Source organism: Halyomorpha halys, unplaced genomic scaffold (genome assembly GCF_000696795.3).
Source record: "Halyomorpha halys isolate HHAL.00 unplaced genomic scaffold, Hhal_1.1 Scaffold374.1, whole genome shotgun sequence".
NCBI classification, from domain to species: Eukaryota; Metazoa; Arthropoda; class Insecta; order Hemiptera; family Pentatomidae; genus Halyomorpha; species Halyomorpha halys.
In genome coordinates, this window is record NW_027112597.1 from 422,856 (window position 1) to 441,786 (window position 18,931).

Below are 18,931 nucleotides of genomic sequence, written 5' to 3' on the forward strand. Positions count from 1 at the left end.
TTTTAAATATTGCTCTATCTTTAAAGTCTCTCCTTCCCGTTTTAAGCTAATATTTCGAAAGTGATATAGGGCCCTCGCTCTCCGGGGGTTTAGCGGGGCGGGTCTGGCGGGGAAGGATGGCCTTTTTTTTAGCATTACGATCTATGATAGTGATCATCCATATCACTATTGTCTAAAAATATGACAGAATGTAATGCTGTATTTTATATAACAAAATAAAAATATAAATTTCTAAAAAAAAAGACTGCATTGCGTATTCTTACCTTTTTTTTTTCTTTTTTTTTTTTTGTAATCATAATTTCCTCAGAATTGTTAGGAGTGGTGCTTAAACTCTTTAATATTTTGTTTAAAATTAAAAACAAGGAAAAATGCCATGTTTATATCTATTGTGTTTCTATCTACACAGCATATTACAATACTTACTTTTGTTTTATAAACTTTGTAATAAGCATAACTCTTGCCCTGTTGCTTCCCATCATGGTACACAATTTATCCCTTATTTCAGCCATTATTTTTGTTTTAGTCTGAAAAAATGTTTTTAAAATATTACTAAAATTACTGGCTGAACTAGAGACTTTTTAATTGGTGAGGAAAATTCTGAAAGTTCTATCTACTGTTTAGGTGCTATGTTGCTATGATGATTCCCTTTTATTATTTTTTTATTTCTAGTTCTTAATTTTTTTCAATATCTGTTCCTAAATTTTTATTTTAGTAATTTGTGTTACCAGCTTACTTTTAGTTCCTTAAAAAATTATAAAGTGCATTTTTTATTTAAATCTTTTTTAATGTAGTAGAGTTACATATAGGTTTAAATCATACTACAGTATTTATCTACTTTATTGTCACAAATAGCAATAGGAAAAGTATCTATAATTGATATTCTTGCCTTCTGGTATTTATATATAATGTTCTTAAGTTGTATGTATATTTCAGTCTTGGTTTCAAGTTCTAACTAACAAAATTGTGTTTTCCCTTATAAATTACTCACAATAAATACTTCCAAATGAATTTCAGGCCATTGGTTGAAAAATAAAGAAACTTCTAGTTTGACATAATTCTATGTTTAGACAACTTGAAATTGTAACTTTAAGCTCTATTTCTCAAAATCATAGTTATAGCATTTATATGTATATATAGTCATTTCACTAACACCTGTGACATGGGCACATACCCCATCCCTCAAGCTTTGTGTTTTCTTATTTATTTTATAATTATACAATTTTTGTAGAATTTTACTGTATTATCAATCACATATAAAGTTCTATCATCACTGGTTAATCATTGAAAATATTTGCTCTTGTTTATTTATTTAGTATCATAGTTCATTTGAATATCTCCTAAAAACTGTATAAGAGAACATAAGAAATATGTTAATGATGCAGTTATATGCCACTACCTTAATTGTGAGAAAATAATTCAGTCCCACAGACATACCATCATATTCTTCGGTTCAGTGACTTCTCCCCACCACCCATTTAAAACTCTGTTTCTTCACTATATTTTTTGTGTTTAAGTTCATGTTATCTATGAGAAAAGAAAAAAAAGTAATTTTTGATTGCTTTATTAGTGTTCTATTCATGTTCATCATATCTGTGTAGTTTTATATTCAAAGAGAAAAAAAATATATACACTATATGAATTTTTTATAACTGGATAACAAAAATTTTAAATAACTTATTTCATATATGAATGTTTACTTTATTCTTTGGTTTTGTGCAGGGAATTAATAAAAGATTCCAACGTTTGGAATCTCATGTTGTGACTCTGGCTAGGAGTGTTGCTCATCTATCATCAGAAATGAGGACCCAACACCTTATGATGCAGGTTGGTCAATATCAATTTTATTTTTATTAAGAAGTTTTTATTTGTTTGTTGTTTCATCAATAGCTCAAAAATTACATGGCTTAGAAAGGAAATATTTACAGCCAAAAAATCTATACATGTAATTTATTCCTACCTCTAATATAAAAATTGATCTGAAATTTAACACTCACATTTAAAAAAAAAAAAAATCTGATATTAAGCCATTTTTCTCTGAGAAGGAGTACTGTGAACAAAGAGATAAGCTTTGTGTTTTGGGTTGGTTCCCTAGTTGTAGCTTAAACTGAATAAATATCATCCCTATTAGAAATGTCTTTGATTTTTTCATGGCTTCTTAAAATTTAAATTTGTTTTAAGTTTAAGCTTTAATATTACCAATGAGATTGGAATTAAGAAATTCACAAAAGTTCGGTGTTTTTGAGGAGATTTATGGTGACTAATTCTTAAAATTCTTACCCGTTTATTTGCTTGGTTAATGTTAGGTATCTGTTCAGAAATATAGAAAACACCGAAGCAAATGTTTTGAGTGGTAATTCAAAGTAAGTTTTGAGTAGACCGTGTAATCATTTTTTCTCTTAATGATAATTATGAAGCAGAAAATATGCGTGCAAAATAATTAAATAAAATGTGTACTTAATTTTTCATCATGTTAAATATAGCATAATTAATTACATAAATTATATTATTGTTATCTGAATTGTTATAATACTGCATTTTTTTTATCTGCTGTGTTATAATATTGCCTATAATATTTTTGATTATCCTATAGCAATATTTTAATAACTCGTTTCGTATTTTGGATTCCATTTTATTAGCAGTTTTGAAATATCTTCACCGAGTCTTTTTTGTACTTGTTTGAAAACATCAGGTTTCTAAAAAATATATAACATATTATTAAATCTTGGTATTGGCTTCCCAAAAATATTACGAGTGAGTGAGAATAAACATTACCTGAAATAACAATTCAGATAAAAATAATAGAATTTATTTCAGTTAATGTTGTCATCTTTACTTTAACATGATGCAAGATTAATTAAATATCTCATTTAATAATTTTACAAGCTTAGTTTTTGCTTGAAATATATTAATAAATGAAAAAAATTTGTACATGTTCCTGTTAAAATTACTTTTACTGCTCAGATGTTACTTTTACTAACAATATTTTTTTCCATTTTCTAACAGTTGTCTAACTTTAACCAAGCAAATAAACAAGGAAGCTTTTCATTTGCTATAAACCTCCACAAAAATACTGTAACTTTAGGTAATTTCAGATTTTTGATTCCAGTGCCATCGGAAATATTAAAGCTCAGATTTTGAAAAATTCTTGTGATGGGCACAAATCAGTGCAAATATATCAACTGAAGAAGTGTATTTTTTGCTTGCAGTATATGAGATGGGGATATTCTAGTGCACCAAAATATGATTAGACAATTTTGGAAAATTGGACTATAATTTCCATAAATTTAACTGAAATGATTAATTTATAGCTTGTGATATGCCTATGGACAGAGAAATGGAGTGATTAACTAATTTTAATTATACTAATTAATATATGGACTTCAAATAATCAATAGATAATGAAGAGGACCCATTGATGCATCTCATTTACTAAATTAGGAAATTCTTACAACCAAGGATTATCTCTTAAAAGCTTCTAGGACACAAATGAATCCATAATTTTTAAAAGACTTATTTATGATATTTATAGGGTAACCTTTATTGTAGTAGGCCTGTTTGACAAAGGTTTCTGACATCCTTTTGCTGCAGTTTATTTCTTTTATGTTTTATCCAGGATAATTCAGCTATATTTTCCTGATTAACTATCTATATCTTATTAGACCTAATAAAATTATATTAATAAGCATGAACATTTTTATTATAATATGAAGCTTATACTGTTACAAAAACAAACCAAAATAAAAGATTTTCTAATTGTAAATGTTTCTTATTCTTATGATCATTTTTTTAATGGTATAAATTATAAATTTTTATTCCCTTTTCATTTCATAGGAAATGGAAGTAATGCGTGGAGAGTTAGCTGCTTTAAGGATTCAGACAAATGTACAACATCAACAACAACAGCAACAGCAACAACCTGGGTTAGTTAATGCAGCAAGGGGAGAAGGTCAAGGGAATTCAACAACTCCTGCAAAAGTTAAACGCCTCACTAAGTTTTTTGGTGATGAACCTCCTTTGCTCCGACTTTTCCTGAGAGGTCTTGGATATGAGGTAAGATACACACATACAGTATATTAAAGACTTAATTGACACACCCCATTTTTCAAGAATTTTGCTAATTCAAAATCAAACTTAGTAGACCTTAGATACTATGAATGAAGTTTCTCTTACTTCGAGTGAAGTAGACTTTGGGGGCTCTCCCAGTTGTTCTCTAGCATACTTAATTTTGGAATTACAAATGGAAAGAGGTATTTCTAATGGATGATTCCCATAGAAAGTATAATTTTAATTCAATTATATATTGTAAAAAATTGCTAAAATTTTCATTTTAATATTTATAATAATTAATTTTCATGAAAATGGTGCAGAAAATCATACAAGCATAAAAAAACAAAATTGTTTCTAAATTCGATCTCATATAAAAATCCACCAACATAATTTGAAATTCTTGGTAGTCCGAAAGGCCTCATACTCCTGTTTTAATGATAGATTCAACAACAACAATTGTGATGACAGATTCTTAAGTAAATTTCAATTCTGAAACTTTTTTGTTATTTATATTAGTTCGATTTTATATACCACTTTAGAACAAATTGTTTTAAAAAAAAAAAACTGATTCATGCTTCCAGAATGGTTCGAATAAAAAAAATCACCCATATGAAAGTTTTTTTAAATTAGATTCTTCATGAAAATTTCAGAATAGAATAGGTTACAAACTCAACTTCATGAAAAAATGAACTTCATTCACTACATCTAATACCTAACAAGTTTCATTTTAAAACTGGAGAACCTCAAAATTCTCTCATAAAAAATTAGGATATCAATCAAGTCTTAAACACCCAGTTTAAAGTAAATACTTTAAAACCCTTTGATGATGATTGGTAAATATTTTTTAACACTTTGACCTCAGATGCTTCCCTGGAAACCACTAAAAACAAGATTTTTTAAAAATGTTTTCTTTTCTTTTAACCCTTTAAATGCTAAAGACGGCAGGAGGATGGTGGGTGGTAGGTATGACTGGAAGAGATAAGGCTAGCGCATCGTAAGCATAATGTGATTTTGTGGCCACTTTTCGTCAATATTTTCTCCTTACTTACAGAAGTGCTTCTTCTTTTTTTTTTTTTTTTTAAATAATTTTATTTAGTTAATAGTTTGCCATATTCCATTTGACACCTCACTGGTCCAGTTATAAACTTTTTTTATTTAAAAAACTAATACATTTTAAAATGTTACTGTAATGTAACAATATAAGTGAAAAATTTTTGGTATATTACAAAATATATTAGACTTTCATTCTGTCATTTATAATTACTATTTTTTCAATAGGCAAAATACATCTCAAGATGTTCACTATTTTTAAGAAAATTAGGAAATGTTTTAAGAATTAGCAAAAATACTTAAATCGTTAAGTTGTTGTAGAAAATACTTAGGATTTTCACTTTCTATATTTCATCAATAACTGAAATCACTGAATCCATAAAAAAATGTTTCTCTTGCAAAAATTAATTTTATTGTTGGTTCTTTGTCTACATATCTAAATTTATCCTAATATTAATAAATTAAAAGTAAACAATAATAAAAAAAGTACAAATAAAGAATATATATAAATAATAAAATTTAAAATTATGAACTAAAGATGGGAAGATATCTTATAACAATACTCAGGAGACGAGATGGATAGAAAATGGTTGAATAGTTGGGATTTGAAAGTGGGAAGGGTATTGGAGAGATGATAAAATTCCATCCAGACTTTCAAGATAAGGAATGATCCAACAAAGGCTGCTGTTTAGGGGGACAATTTATAAAATCCGCATGCAGAAAGTAGGTATAGCAGGAATGGACAGAGGATTTGAACTGAAGAAGATTGGTGATGTTTGATCCTTTAAGGCTGTATTAGAATATTTTATTTTTTAACAAAGGGTTTACTTGAAGGAATCATTTTCACAGATATAGATCCAAGTCTACACTATTAACTAAGCAAAAGTAACAGAAGCATTAAACGCACATTTGTGCATTTATTTGTGTAATTTAAATGCTCCCAAATTATTACACAATAGTTTATTATACCAGTAAATAACAAATAATAAATATCTACTATGTCCACTTGCACATCTTTACTTACCGCTTTGGGCCCAAAGTTTAACACAAATATTGTTTAACGTGTCTTCACTAATTTTGGTCTGAATAAGATTTTATATATTATTGATTTTGTAGACTATTATGAGCCAATGTTGTCTTTAAAATGGCAATTGAGAATTTCATGGGAGATGTACAGTTTTATAACTAATAAAAATTTTTTATAACTAATAAAAACTGAACAAGTTCCTATGGTTACCTACACATAACACACAAATATAAATTGTATGTTAAAATTTATCATAAATATATACTTTTTATATGAGAAGAAGATGGTTGGGGGTGCAGTTAGTGAAGAACACAAATAAGCAAAAACAAATAAATAAATAATTACTTATTAATAAAATAAATAAGTTTTTACTTATTTGTGTTCTTCATTGACCATACCTCCAACCATCTTCTCCTCATTTATTTATATCCACATTCAACAATCTTCCCATCATTATATATACTTTTTGAGTTTTCTTTTCTTCATAAATTCTTTTCCTGCCTTTTTTTGTTAATTTATTTTGCACACCAAAAAGTTAAATGGCTTTTAGAAGAAGACTTTAGGCTAGTTTCATCGAAATGGTAAGAGCAGCTTTGGTGATAGTCTGGTTTAGTTTGTAGGCATCGATGTCTGTTATCTTAAAAAATTAATTGTGGCAGTCTTGGAACTAGCCAACAGAAGCGAAACTTTTGGAAATTAAGTGATGTATTAAAATTTTATTAATAATGATCATGCGTTTCCTCTCACAGCTTAAAACAGAAAATATTTGTTCCATAATAATTAGAATAGAACAACTACTTCCTAAGTCAATTCTTGCATGAGAATATTTTATATTATAATATCTTTTATTTTATAATATCTATTTTTTATTTTAAGGTTTAGGGATAGTGATTCTAAAACAATTAATATTTTTCTTCGATCCTCATAAATGGTGAATGGTTATGATGAGTTGCAAAGATCATCATGAAGTGACTTTTAGCTGTGGTGCCAAATCTCCAAAATTCTGAAAAAATATGTAAATAGCAGAGAAATGAATTTTTCCTACGTTTCTTGAAACGTAAAACCACAAATTTTTAGAGGGGTTAATTTTTTGTTTTTTCTTGATTGATCATAAAGGTTTATTATTAAAAATAATTGACTGAAATGAATTATATTTATTCCTGATCTTATTAATCAGTTTAAACACTATTTAGTGATGTAGGTGTTAATACATTAAAATAACTGCAGATCTAAATGTTAGTGTTTGTATAAATACTTTACTCATATTTATACAAAGTTGTATATAGCATACTTTAAAATAACTGAGAACCTCCTTCTAATTATCTAATAAACAAATAGTGATAACTGATTCAACTGTTAAAATTTAATTATTTGATTTTACAGAAATATGCCAGCTTATTTGAAAAAGAACGAATTGGTCTTCTGGAACTGCCATATTTAACTGAAGACAGGCTTCACAAACTTGGTATTCCATTGGGTCCAAGGCTAAGGATACTTCAACAAGCTCACCTCGCAAATCCTAACACTTTAGCAGTACTTTAAATACACCAAATATTTTTTGTATTATTTGTTTTATATTGTTTATTTTATATTATTATTTAAAAATGACAACAAGAATATTTGTATAAATGTTTCATAGAATGAATGATCTCTTATGAACATTATTTTGAGACCAATATAGTTGTTTTATTTACTTTTATAAATTTATTTTTTTATGTTGGAGCTTTTAATGAAGATTTTACAAATTCTTATAAGCACAATTTTTTACAGACTGACACAACTACTGATAGTAAATTAAAGTAAAACAAACTGTTAAAATGTTATATATAAAATTGTCTTGGTCAGAAACAGTTTAATAGACTCTGATATTTTTATAAAAACATGAATTGATCTGAACACAAAAAGAAAGATGGCCTGAACAAATAAATGATTGAAGAATATATAAGTAAACAATCAATTTAAATTAATCGAAATTATTAATCAGGTGTTTCTTGTTATAAAATGTTAGAATTATAGATACAATAATTAAGGAGAGGTTTAGCTTTTAAGTTAGGAATAAAAATTGAAACTTTATTATTAACAAACGGAAATTATTTTCTTCAGAAGCATTATTTTTAATGGCTTGTACCTTAGACTTACATATCTGGATCATTCAGATTTTTATATCAAAACTTTATGTATATGTCCGTAATTACCTTTATATACACATTGCTATTCTTAGTAACTCAATGAAAGAGCCATTTATTTTAAGTTGTACTTATACCATTTTAAAAATTTTACTTTAAAGTATTGAATTCTATATTCTGCATATCTGATGGTAGGATTATAAGTGGCAGCTAACTTACAGTAACTACCTTTTGAGCATTAATAATCTCTCTATCTCCAATCAGTAACAACGTTGGAGGAAGGAGTATAATGGAGGGGGTAAGCTAGCAGGAAAAGTGAAGCCAAAAAGGCAGGCCCTGGATGAACCTTGAAGTGTGGCAGAGGAATAGAAAAAGATCACTGGCTGCCTTCTATTTAAGTTTAGATTATAATGGTGGACATTCCTACTAACCTCAACATAAGAATGAGCTCCGTAGGCTTTTTTAGTTTCACTTTTGTTTTGAAGGAGAGTAGAGTTATCAGCCTCCTGATTCCATCTAACCCAAAATATGGTAATATTCCTAAAATAATATTCTAAAAAACTTAATGAATTTAAAAAGACCAATCAATTAAAATCATAATTCCTATGATTTTTTTAATGCTAATTTTTTTTACTTTAAAAAATAATTAAAATTATGATATCAAAGAAAACTAACATTAATTTTAGTTTCAAAATGACGCAACTCAATAAATATTCAGTAATTATTAATATACTATGGTTTGGTTCCATACTTAAAAAGTTAGGGATAATTTGCTGTATATAAAAAAAAGTTTCTTAGGACACTGATTACGAATTTAAAGATTGTAATCTTCAGTTTTTCTTGGACACATAAAAGAAAATGCAAAAAACTCAACAAAACTTTTTTTTTGTTTTTTCTTATAGTATGAAAAACTTTGCGTTTTTCTTTTTTTTTTGGAAACATACTAACCTAAATTAAGGAAGAGTAAATCATTCAATATTTTCTTTTATCCAGGACATAATTTAGCATCAGCTCTTAGTCTAATTAACAAGAAATCTCAGTGTAAAGTTTAGGTGAAGTATTGATATGAAGTATAAGGGAATTTTCAAGACTTCATCAACAATTTCCAACTAGATCTCTTTTAGGTCCTTAATTTACTATACTATAAGTATATAAAACTAATACCAGCTTCGAATTATGGATACATTTATAAAAACACACTACTGACATGACCCTTTGACAGAACTGGACTGATGTTGGCATTGAAGGAATCAGTCAAGGTGATAGGGTATAAATAAAAAGTGTTGAGCTTAAGAAGCCAAGAATCAGCAGCTATTGCCCTCCTACTACAATAAAGCTCCGATTTTACATCAAGCGATTACTAACCAATGAAGTATTTGATAATCTGAATGCTTTGTAGAACATAAATCTCCTAGTCAACACAAATATTTTCCACACATCATATTATACAATCATTAATGAAAAAATGATAGAAAAGGTGGACTCCTTTTAATAAATTTTGTACATACATATATTTCTAAAATATTTTGTAATGTTGTCTCTGATTATATTGATAAGTTAAAATCCGTAATCAAGTTTATTTTGTAATATCTCTGTTTTAAGACTAAAACAGTCTAATTTAGAACCATCATAAAGTCATTAATCTTGTTAAAAATCCTCAAGTCCCTCTATTTCATTGATTGCCATCCAGGAAAAGTATTGAAATTAACCAATTTTACTTATTTCCTTTTCCCCTATGTCTGTGTTTTGTCTAATAAATTCATTTAATTATCATAGAATAAAATCATATAATTATTTTAGAGGGATAGATGTAAGACCTTTAATCCTTATATTTTGCGATTTCTTTAATCTTTACTACAAGGTTTTAGTTTACATACATATATCTCAAATCTACAAACAGTCCATACTTTTTTTTTTTTTAAATATTTGTAATAAGTGTTAAAGTATTCAATTTTCCGTTGTGGTCTTAATATAATTTGTAATATTAAAAAATGCAGGCATTTATATTTTACTACACAAATCTATCAGAATTCTTTTTTTACTGCCATCATGATTAAGATTTAAAAAATTGTAATGTTGAAAATTCAAAATCACAGTTTTACCTGGTTCATATTCCATATTACAGGTAAACAAGTCGGAATTATGGTGTTAGGGAAAAAAATGAGCATTTTGCACAAAATTCTAATTATATAATTATTTTAAAAATTTTGGCTTGTCACATTCTTTCCCCATGCCATTCAATTCATTAAAAAAATTTAATTTAATGTTAAAAAATTTTAAAAATGTTCAAAAAATACTCTGTTAAACTGAGTACACAAATTAAAACGCTCAACAGTAAATGAGTCATATAGGTTGACACTAAACTCCATAAGTCATGCTTAAATAACAATAGATGAAAATTACTGGTATATAAAAAAAACCCTTTTTCAGATATAGAAAACCTACTAGGTTTTTAACTGAAATACCAATAAACAGTGAAACACATTTTGTTTTTAAAAATTAACTCAAATAATAGTTACTTTATGAGGAGGATAAATTTCAGGAATATTAAAACTAAATCATTCTAGACATAGGAAGTTCTGATAATATGCCGACAACATAATGGCTCTTTCATATACCTAAATTATTTTATTTATAAATTTATTCTGTTTTATTATTATTTTTTTAAACAATCAATTGAAGCTATCAGGATTTGTAATAGTTCTTTCTACTTAAAACTTTTTTACATAATGAATAATAACGAAAAATGTATTTATGGACACCAAAGATTACTATTACTACTGTATTCATTTTATATAGCGTTATTTTTATAAAGAAAATGTAAATAAGAAATAACGACAAATTGTATATTTATATTGTTCTTATACATGTTTATTTTGTAAATAAAAAAATTTTAACAGATTTTTCTATAATAAATCACAATATATCCTCTATGTATATACAAATATAAACTTATAAACAAAAATGAATATAAACAACAGATATTTTTACAAAACAAGATTTCATTTGTAAATATCAAAATATAATGTTCATATCTTTATAAAATTATCTTTCTAAATGCCAATCATTTCATGGTCCCTAGTTTCTGGTTCTAAAGTTACTTCTCACAACTATACAGCAATTTTCAACTGAAACGAAAAATAAAAATAAAATTAAATTACTTGAAAAAGATTCAACTTTTAGCAATCATGAGAACATCAATAAAAAATTTTGTTGTATAACATAAGAGTTTCATTTGTCATAAATGACTTGAAAAGAAAATTCTCACCAAAATATCTTATCCTATATCTATTAAAAAATAAAAGCAATTGTTTTATGTAGTATATATTGTACTGAAGGGAGACATTATGGAGAGCAGAAATGCTTCTCTTCCTCTAAAAAGAATCCATTACAGGAAATACAATGGTGTAGAGGGCAAATAATGAAAGAAAATACCGCTTGATAGATATGTAATATATAAAGAGAAATAAATAAAATAAGGTCAGATGCACCTAATATTTTTTATAAATGAAGGGCTGGGCCACATGATTAAAATTGTTCAGCAAAGCAAGTTTAGAAAAATTTTACAATTATTCTTCAATGCTATATATAGATCATATTTTATAATATAGGTAAATATGTAGGAATTAAGATATTAAACAAACACAATAAATAGCTTTAGATAAACAAAGAGTTTTTCAGAAAATTTTAATTGTGTTTCAAAATGTTGATTGTTATATTCTTGCTCCAAGCCAGCCAAATAAATTATATTGTTAGAGAAGTATAAAGGATAACAGTTATCTATATAGTTATCAGTTATTTGCAAGTTAATCCAGGAATAAGTATCAGAAAAAATGATATCATAGAATATTAAAAAAAATTAAGAGGCGCAAGACACAAATAAATAATACTATTGGGAGAAAAGAAAACATAAAATGATTTGGATAGGACAAGATAGTATGTAATACCACTTAATATGTAAGTAGATCAATGACCCAATTGCAACATATGGTCATGGAAAACTGATGATGACCAAAGCACAACATGTACAAATCATTCAGGAGAAAATAACATGTATAACAATTCAGCCTTTTACTCAATATTTGCCAATTTCATTAAATTAAAATATGTTATTAGTTAATAAAATTAAGTTTAAAAAAAAATCAAAGTAAATAAAAATCATCATAGATAATATTATCAAATAGTTCTTATGTGTTATTGGTAAATCAATCATAAAATAAAAAAAAATCAGCTAATTACAAATTTACAATAAAAATTATTCTACTACACCAATTTCACTATTTTATTTATTGATAAGCTTCTATTGATTGATAAAAACAGTTCTTGACACTTTGTTCATATAATAAATTTAGAAACCAAAGTTGCATCTTCAAGTAATCAATATAAAAAAATATTTAAATTAATGTCAATGTTTTAAAACTAGTCTGAAAATATTTTAAAACAAGCAAATAAACTTACTTTTATTCCTCCTGGCAATTTTCCTTTCCATTCTCTGAATTATCGAATCCATCTTCTTTACAAAGCTTAGAAAATTGGGTTCTATTATACAGATAATAATAGAATGGTAACATGAGGAGTCACTAATAAACAAAAAATATTACTGCATGGTATTTATATTGACAAACTATAACCTAATAAAAAAAATCAACAAAAATGAAAAGATTTGATCCCTTAGTAAAATGGCTTCTTATTGGAAACAAAATATTTTCCCCAAAACAATAATACAATAGTCATTAAAAAACTAAACTAAACCCCAAGAAATGAAAGTGCTTATGGATATGTTTGAAACATGCCTAAGCGTGAGAGCACATTTTAAAACAAATATAAAAATAAACTCTATACATTATATACATTTAATATATATTTTTTAATTATTTTAATAGAAGAATTATGTGTAATAACACATATGTTTACTTTAATTCTGAGAATGATTGAAAGTGAATTAACCAGAATCCAATGTAGAAAACAACTAAAAAATAACAATTGACAACTTCTGTAAAATTACAATATGTCAAAGTTGAAATTTGTTCCAGTATCAAGAGAACTAAAAAGTTCTTGGTCTGAGAAATTTGTTGCATCAGAATGGGGCAGTTGTTCTAGAAAATCAAGACTAAATTCTGGAGCAAGAGAGTTCTGTTGAGTAAAATTCTGATGCATATTGAAATTAGACTGAGCATAGTTAGTATTTGTATTGGTGTAGGCTGAAGAAAAGGGTACAGTACCGGAACGGCTTAGTGCTGACATGCTCTGATGAACACGAACTTGATTCATTTGTATCTGTTGCTGCATACGTGACATTTGCAACTGGTTAATATGAGCCTCTGAGAGGAAATCTTGTTGAGGTCTCTGAATCATCCAAGTCGGTTCTTGCTGAGGTCTCTGAATCATCCAAGTTGGTTCCTGCTGAGGAAGACGGGGGGCTTTATTGTAACTAGCTCTGGGGATAGAGAGATTATATCTAGGCAAATACTGAGGCTGTGGTGCCCGTAACATAGGGCCAGAAGGTGGCATAGGCTGTAACATACCAGCTTGTGAAAAGGTAATCATAGACTGGTGAGATAGTTGATTCTTGGAATAATCTAATTTAACAGGTTGTTGAGGTCTATATTGAGGCTGAGGACTCATTTGCCCACTGAATTGATAAACCTGTTTATATTGATTATTGATTCGTTGAGGAGAAGGAGTTTTACCACTAGGACTACCAGTATACCCTACAGGTGAATTCTGAGCAGAAAAATTCTCTTGCTTAATCCCATCAGTCGGGTAGGAAGATGATACCTTAAAATTAAAACCAATGCCCATTTGAGCATTGTGTTGGTGCTGTTCAGCCATGTTTTTCAATGTCTGAGCAGCAGGGCTAAGTTCGGGTTTACCCATTTCTAGATTACTTCCACACAATCGCTGTTGACTCAAAACATTTTGCACATTAGCTCCAGAAACCTGAGGTTGATTTTTCATAGCATCCATTTTTTGTTGCTCTTCATTTCTTTTTGACTCACCTCCATCAAAATCAAAATCTTTCATAAATTCTGGGTTATATTCAGATATTTCTGAAATAAGATCTTTAAAAGCATCAGAACTAATGGCATCATTTGTATCATCACCTATAAGATCTGAAAGTCCTGGAAATGAGTTACCACCATTAGCAGCAGCATCTTTTTCTAATGCTGCAGCACATTGCTCCAAGTCGACAAATTCTATATTCTCTGGCTCCTGTTTACATTCAATAATATTCAAATTTCTTGGAGACTGAGGAGAATTGGGAACATCACCTTTAACTGATGTATTAAGAGCTTTGACAGTTACATTTGTGGAAATTTGAGAATTTGTGGAAGTTGTAGTAAATTCTAATTGTTGAACTATTTCAACAGAAAATTTGGTCATGTTTTCATGTTTTTGTTGGGATTTAGAGGCATCTGCAAAATTATCAGAGTTATCATCTGGAGCACTACATTTAGGAAATTTAGCCAATGATAAATTATTTTGCATTGAATTTTCAGCAGGCTTCTTTTCTGATTTTTTAACTGGCCTTTTAGGCTTGTTTTCAAGAAATCGCTGCTTGAGCACAAGCGTATCTTGCAAATTTTGTTCAACAACACCATTAAAAGAGTGATCAAATCGTGGCATACAATTATTCTGATGACGACGATAACCTTCAATTCGTCTTCTTAACCGCTCAACAACTGCCTGACGTTTAGGAGGTAGTGGTTCATTGGTAGGCTGCACAGGGCAACCACTACCATCCAAAACACGATCAGTTAAAGACGCCAGTTTTATTAGGCTGAATAAAGATACCTACTGAAATAATTCTTTGCAGTATTATTCACATTCAATCATCATTATGGTGATAAGAGCTTCTGGTTTCAACCATCTTCTTGTTTAAAAATGTGATAGTTTGTATTTTCATTCATCTTTACACTCATTTGTTAAAAAATAAAATAACATCATGAAGACAAACATTCACAAACGTTCACACAGTTGGGGCTTAATAACACAATCCAACAACACCAAACATACATAAAAGTCATCATCACTGAAGAAATGAAGTCATAGGTAAATTTGGATTTAAACACCAACCATACCCTTGTAAATATTTCACTCACTCAAAACGGTCCAAAAGTTACTTTACGAAGAAATTCAAATATATAATTCGAATTAACACAACACAACAAAGAGCTCCACCTAACCTTCTAAGCCATTTTAGTAACCTCCATACTCCATTGCCATTATAATCAGTTTCATAATTTTGAGAATTAATAATTTGTGTAGGTATGTAAATGCATACCAAGATCCATTTCTAAAAGTTTTTTAAACTAAATAATTATTGTTCTATGATTGTCATTACCCAAAAAATAAGAAATAACTTATTTATGAGATGTATATTAAAAGTCGCCATTATAATTGTTTATATTTAAATTTAAAGTAATAAATAAGCTCATTGTAACAATGAAAGCTTATGGTTCGACACAAAAATGTTTATTTTAATCATTATAAACAAAAGTGTTGTTACAGAGAAAGATTATGTGGTTTTACCCCCTGCCAAGCAATACAATTTTTACTCTTTGCTTACGCCCCCCCCAAAAAAAAAGAATGTAGTGAAACATAGAACTTAGCGTTTCTAACGAAGCATTATATGATCGAGTCACTTGGTCGAAAGCATGGTATCTAAGGCCTAGCACGCAGTGGGACTCTACGGGATACAAAAGGTAACGATGAATCTGGTGTGTTAAGGGCTTGCATTTAATATGTCTTTTGAATCTTGTACGATGCGGAATTCTCACTCATTGTTGCGCAATATTAGCCAATTTGTGAAAAAATATGTTGTGGAGTACAAATTTAATTTTGCAGTGTATTGAAAAGTTATATTTCCATCGTTGTTGTGGGATGTTTCCTACACCGAATATAGAAATCATGAATTGAAAAACCATTGAATGCTTCCTTAAAATGGTTGGAGTCATGCTCAAAAAAATTCTAAATCCTGCAACATCATTTATCTTAAAGATTATTCGCATGCTGATTCACGCCATGAAATATTTTGTGAATCCACCATCTTTTAATTCAGATTTTATTATACTTCCGATTCTTACCATGAAGGATACAGAAAAGAGCGATGGAAATTCCCGAGGAAGTAACTTTCTCCGTCATTTTCGTAATCACTGATGATTTCTTTTCTTTCTAGCACCTTTCCTGGTCATATCTGACATACGAGAAAAGGGGCATTATCAACAGGATACCACCCTAATGAAGCAAGTCTGATTCGCCGCTTTATCTCTCCAGCTACAAACAGCCCAAACACTGATGAATTTGAACCTTATCTTGGTATGGATCCGGTGTTTTGGGAGCAGCTTCGGTACTGCATCCGAACGACAAATCTAAAAAATGCAGCCCGTATTCTGAATCAACTCAAAGAATCCCAGTGCGTTCATATATTAACATTTGGACTGAATCGAAGTTTTTAAATCACTGGATTCCTATGTCCTGAAATAGCTTTGAAAGAATTTTTAAAGGAATAATTTTGATATTATGTGATGGTATATGGCAAGTTGAAGGCAATATTTGAATTGACAAACATTATAAATGTTTCAGTTGCTATTTTTTAAGACCTAGTCGTTCTATTATTAATATTAAGTAAAGGATATCCTTTTGCTTTTTATATTATTGAAGTTTGAATTAAATTTTATTCAAATGAATTGTTCTGCTAAAACATTATAATAATGCGCGGTAGGTTTAAAAGTAAAGGTTCTAAAACTTGACGAACTATAGCGATTTAAATATATAAGAAGATGGTCAGGGTTGCGGTCATAAGTGAAACAAAATAGTTTACAACTATTTATTTTCCGACGTTTCGCCCCACTTTGCAGGGCTAAAATGATACAATGATAAGAATAAAAATACAATGATGATTTATCTTTGTATTTTTATTCTTATCATTGTATCATTTTTTATCTTTTTAGCCCTGATGAAGCCCTGCAAAGTGGGGCGAAACGTCGGAAAATAAATAGTTGTAAACTATTTTGTTTCACTTTTGACTGCAACCCTGACCATCTTCTTATATATCAATTTTTACAGTCAACTATATATCCATATATAGCGATTTAAACTTTTTCAATATTATTTCTCTATAATGATAAATGTGCGCTAATGAACAACAAAAAATATGTAAAGGATAGTTTTTTTTGTGTTATGATCTCCTCTTGTGAGATTGTGACGTTGTACATCCACTGTACAATAAAGTAGTTTATAACGTTCATCTTCCTACAAGTAGAAGAAAAAAATAAATTCAGTAATAAAGTTACACCTTAAATACTTCAATATATAATTTTTAATGATAGTCCATTGTATACTCTTGGTAAAAACTGAATCATTTTCTGAGAGAAAATAATGTATAACTTTTGTTTATTTAAGAGAACCCTAAAATGATTTTTTGTTTTGTTACCATTGTTTTTATTTCCCCTAACTGTAGTAGGTAGAGTAATCCATTTTGACCCTTAACCTTTTATAGTTTCCATTAAAGTAATCTAAAATTGGAGGAAAATGACTGGTTTTTCTTTGTTTTATTTTTTCTCCTCTTGGGCTCTTGGACTAAAGGCAGTTGTTTTAAAGAATGGTCAAAATGGTGCAAACATATCCTAAAAATTTTGAAAATATTTGTTGAAAAAATAATTAAAAATTAAGAATAAATAGTGATTTTTTTTTTGTTTTACATATATATTGCATCAAAAACTGTTATCATCAAGGGTGGATTTGAACTTTTAGACACCCCTAGGGCCAAGAGATTTTGCACACTGTTCAAACAGCTCACTAATAATTAAAGGAATTTAACTCCAACTAAACCCTGTATTATTGATAAATAAGTAAACTTATGGAAGTAAAAAACTTTTGAATAAAACATATTACATAAAAATTATATGGATTATAATATTTGCTAAAATGGATAAAATTATATAGGTATTTAAATTATATATATATTTAAAACAGAGTGGACAAAAAGACCTGGCTAAACAGTAATTGGTCTCACCCCAGCTTAACACAAGGGTGGATCCAGTATGAGGTGAACACACAGTATGAACCTGCTTTAAATTTGTATTCCATGGTACTATTCCCTGTCTAACAGATTGGATGTAGCTTATCACATATGTAATAGATGGAGAAGTTGAAAGGGGATGGGGTCAGTGAATAAAACAGTAATAAGTGAAACTTGTGTGACTGTTTCAACCAGTTATAAGCCTTTATCTAGGCTAAATAGATAAAATTTTTATTGTACATGTAAAAAATGAGAAATATAATACATGATGAAATAAATGAAAATATACAAGTAAAATTAACAAGATCAAGAAACCTATCAAAATATACATGCATTTCCTCATCTCGTTGTTTTTACTTATATATTTTCATTATATCTTACATATCATCTTTCTTATATTTATAATAATTTTAATTTTCATTATTTACAGATACAAGTTAGATTTGTCACAAGAATTTTGTGGTTCCTCCCTGACCAACTTCTTAGTAAGGACCCATCTCCACATAACAGATATGTCATGCACTGATAGTTTATAGTACTACCAAATCCTAATGGTAAAAAAAGTATAAGTTACAACTAGTAAGTAACTGGCTGCAACAGTTATCACTTTTACCAACTTATTTCTGTTTCCAATGTTTTGTTTATAACATATATATA

At 28.5% G+C, this 18,931-nt stretch overlaps 2 protein-coding genes across 5 annotated transcripts in view; one reads left to right on the plus strand and one right to left on the minus strand.

The window, feature by feature from the left end:
* LOC106681918 (mediator of RNA polymerase II transcription subunit 15) overlaps positions 1 to 11,046 on the plus strand; it is a 220,052-nt gene extending 209,006 nt beyond the window's left edge. Inside the window, exons 20-22 of one of the 4 annotated variants that reach the window (XM_014422499.2) lie at positions 1,720 to 1,824; positions 3,832 to 4,050; positions 7,508 to 11,046. In XM_014422499.2, coding sequence (XP_014277985.1) covers positions 1,720 to 1,824; positions 3,832 to 4,050; positions 7,508 to 7,666 — 483 coding nt within the window. In that variant the 3' untranslated portion in view covers positions 7,667 to 11,046. The remainder of the gene's footprint in view (positions 1 to 1,719; positions 1,825 to 3,831; positions 4,051 to 7,507) is intronic. The other 3 variants (XM_067050385.1, XM_067050386.1, XM_014422501.2) reach the window with 3 other exon arrangements.
* Positions 11,047 to 11,082: 36 nt separating this feature from the next.
* Positions 11,083 to 15,470, minus strand: LOC106681919 (neurogenic protein mastermind). Its single transcript, XM_014422502.3, has 2 exons — positions 12,709 to 15,470; positions 11,083 to 11,378 (listed from the first exon to the last, which is right to left on the minus strand). The coding sequence occupies exon 1, from the start codon at positions 14,875 to 14,877 to the stop codon at positions 13,252 to 13,254; it is 1,626 nt and encodes a 541-aa protein (XP_014277988.1). The 5' UTR covers positions 14,878 to 15,470; the 3' UTR covers positions 11,083 to 11,378; positions 12,709 to 13,251.
* Between the last annotated feature and the right edge of the window lie 3,461 nt (positions 15,471 to 18,931).

Excerpts from the sequence above, each read along its gene's own strand:
- LOC106681919 (XM_014422502.3), bottom strand. The coding sequence starts at position 14,877 with ATGCCACGATTTGATCACTCTTTTAATGGTGTTGTTGAACAAAATTTG.